The 2,072-nt window shown below is 40.2% G+C and overlaps 1 protein-coding gene across 1 annotated transcript; it reads left to right on the top strand.

The window, feature by feature from the left end:
• Positions 1–694: 694 nt before the first annotated feature.
• LOC107470772 (uncharacterized) lies at positions 695–1,261 on the top strand. The gene has a single exon (XM_016090197.1). It carries the CDS (start codon positions 695–697, stop codon positions 1,259–1,261), a length of 567 nt encoding a protein of 188 aa, XP_015945683.1.
• Positions 1,262–2,072: the final 811 nt, after the last annotated feature.

The following is a 2,072-nucleotide window of genomic DNA, read 5'->3' as shown; positions in this document are numbered from 1 at the left end:
GCTTGTATTGAGAGAGAAAAACTTGTATAAGCTATTTTAAACTTCAGATTCTGTGTTGTCTGTATATATGGCTAGCCGACTTTAACTCTATGAGCCGTGGCTAGATTTTCATGATATTATACTATTAACTTTTGTTATATTATATCTGTTTCTTGTGCTTTAAGTTAGAAGCTTCGTTAGTATGTTTTTGCGCTTTTCAAATCCTGTTTTTGAGCTATATCCTTCATCGGGCTTCTAGATAATATTATTTCTTCTATATATATATATATATATATATATATGAGCTTAGAACTGTCGTAATCTCTGATTAACCTTTGCTTTATGACGTGAGGTAAGGCTTAGGGCTAATTAGGGTGTTACATTTAGTGGTATCAAAGCGGTTCGTCCTTGTGAGCCTGAGGGATGGATAAATTATGCTTTATTATATACTCTGTGTATCTTTTCTTTGATGCTATTAGGTTATCTATTTGATATTGTATAGCCTGCTTGTTTGTGAGTGGCTTTTAGGAAAATTGAAGCACTAGGCTTTTGATATTGAGATTGATCACCTTAATGTCGATTGTTTAATGTAGACAGAAACCCTAATAGCCACTCGTGGACGAGGTCGTACGTGTTCACGAGGAGAGAGTAGAAATGAGCAACCGGCTGATAACCATGTCGAGTATGGAAAATCTTGCAAACACTATGGAGGCTAATGCTGTTGCGATTCTACAAGTTGTGCAGAGGTTGGGCCAACCAGCTCAAAACGGAAAATGGAGATGGAAACGGGAATGATAATGATGAAGGAAATGGTGATAACATGGAAGGTACTCTGATGACCTTGGCCACTTTTCTCAAGATTCATCCACAAAGTTTCAGAGGTTCAACCAACCCTACAAAAGCAGATAATTGGTTCCAGGCCATGGAGCGTGCGTTACAAGCACAACATGTTTCGAACAACAAGTATGTGGAGTTTGCTACACACCAGCTTTTGGGAGAGGCCCAGCATTGGTGGCAAAGAAAATGCCGCTTACTACAGCTTCAGAATGCCGACATTCCTTGGGATGTATTCCAAACGGCTTTCTACAAGAATTACTTACCTGAATATACAAGAGAAGTGAAAGAGATGAAATTTATGCAGCTGAAGCAAGGTTCTTTGTCTGTGGCGGACTATACTAGACGATTTGAGGAGCTCTGTAGGTTCTTTGTCAGGGTGCCCCGGAGACCTATCAAAGCTGGAAATGCATTAACTATCAAAGGGGCTAGAAGGATAACATCATGACTGTTGTGGCTCGTTTGAAAATTTAGATCTTCTCTGATCTTGTGAACAAGGAGAGAGTTATTGAGGAATGCACAAAGACAGTAGCCTCGTCAAGGGACACTCATAGAGGAAACACTAGTCGGGGACGTGACAAGTACTTTTAGCCAAGGGGTCAGAATTTCAAGAAAGGAGGACATGCACCTCAAGGTCAGTGCGACTTCAGAAAGAACCCTTATGATCAGTACCAGCATGGCAAATGGAGAGGGAATCAGTGTAAGATTTTTCCAGATTTAACTTGTGATCGTTGTGGACATTTTCATCCATATGACTCTTGCAAGATTGTTATAAGTGGTTGCTTCAATTGTGGTTTGCCTGGTCACATTGCGAGAGATTGCACTCGTAGGAAGAACCCGAATGCAGGTCAGAGTCAACACCAAGGGCGAGTATTTTGTGTGAGCACCAAGGATGCTGCTAAGGCGGATCCTCTTATGAGAGGTAACTGTTTAATTGGTGATAAAATCTTGGTTGCATTGTGTGATACTGGAGCTTTGCATTCGTTTATTTTAGTTGACAAAGTTGAGGAACTACGCCTGAAAGTGTTAGGATTATCATTTGAATTGCATGTACATACTCCGCATCAGACAGTTGTGACTAGGTCAGGTTGTAGACAAGTATATTTTCAAACTTGAGGGTAGAGATTCTGTGCATGATTTAATTTGTTTACCAATTTGGGTTGGAGATAATTTTGGGGTTTGATTGGTTGTTAAAAAATTAGGTGTTGAATTGCTGTGAGCGGCCAATTCAGCTTATGCCGGATGGAGAAAATAGAGCA

The sequence above is a fragment of the Arachis duranensis genome, chromosome 1 (assembly GCF_000817695.3).
Source record: "Arachis duranensis cultivar V14167 chromosome 1, aradu.V14167.gnm2.J7QH, whole genome shotgun sequence".
Classification (NCBI taxonomy): Eukaryota; Viridiplantae; Streptophyta; class Magnoliopsida; order Fabales; family Fabaceae; genus Arachis; species Arachis duranensis.
Note: the sequence above shows the minus strand (reverse complement) of the source record. Positions and strands in the feature narration are given on the sequence as shown.

Excerpts from the sequence above, each read along its gene's own strand:
- LOC107470772 (XM_016090197.1), top strand. The coding sequence starts at position 695 with ATGCTGTTGCGATTCTACAAGTTGTGCAGAGGTTGGGCCAACCAGCTC.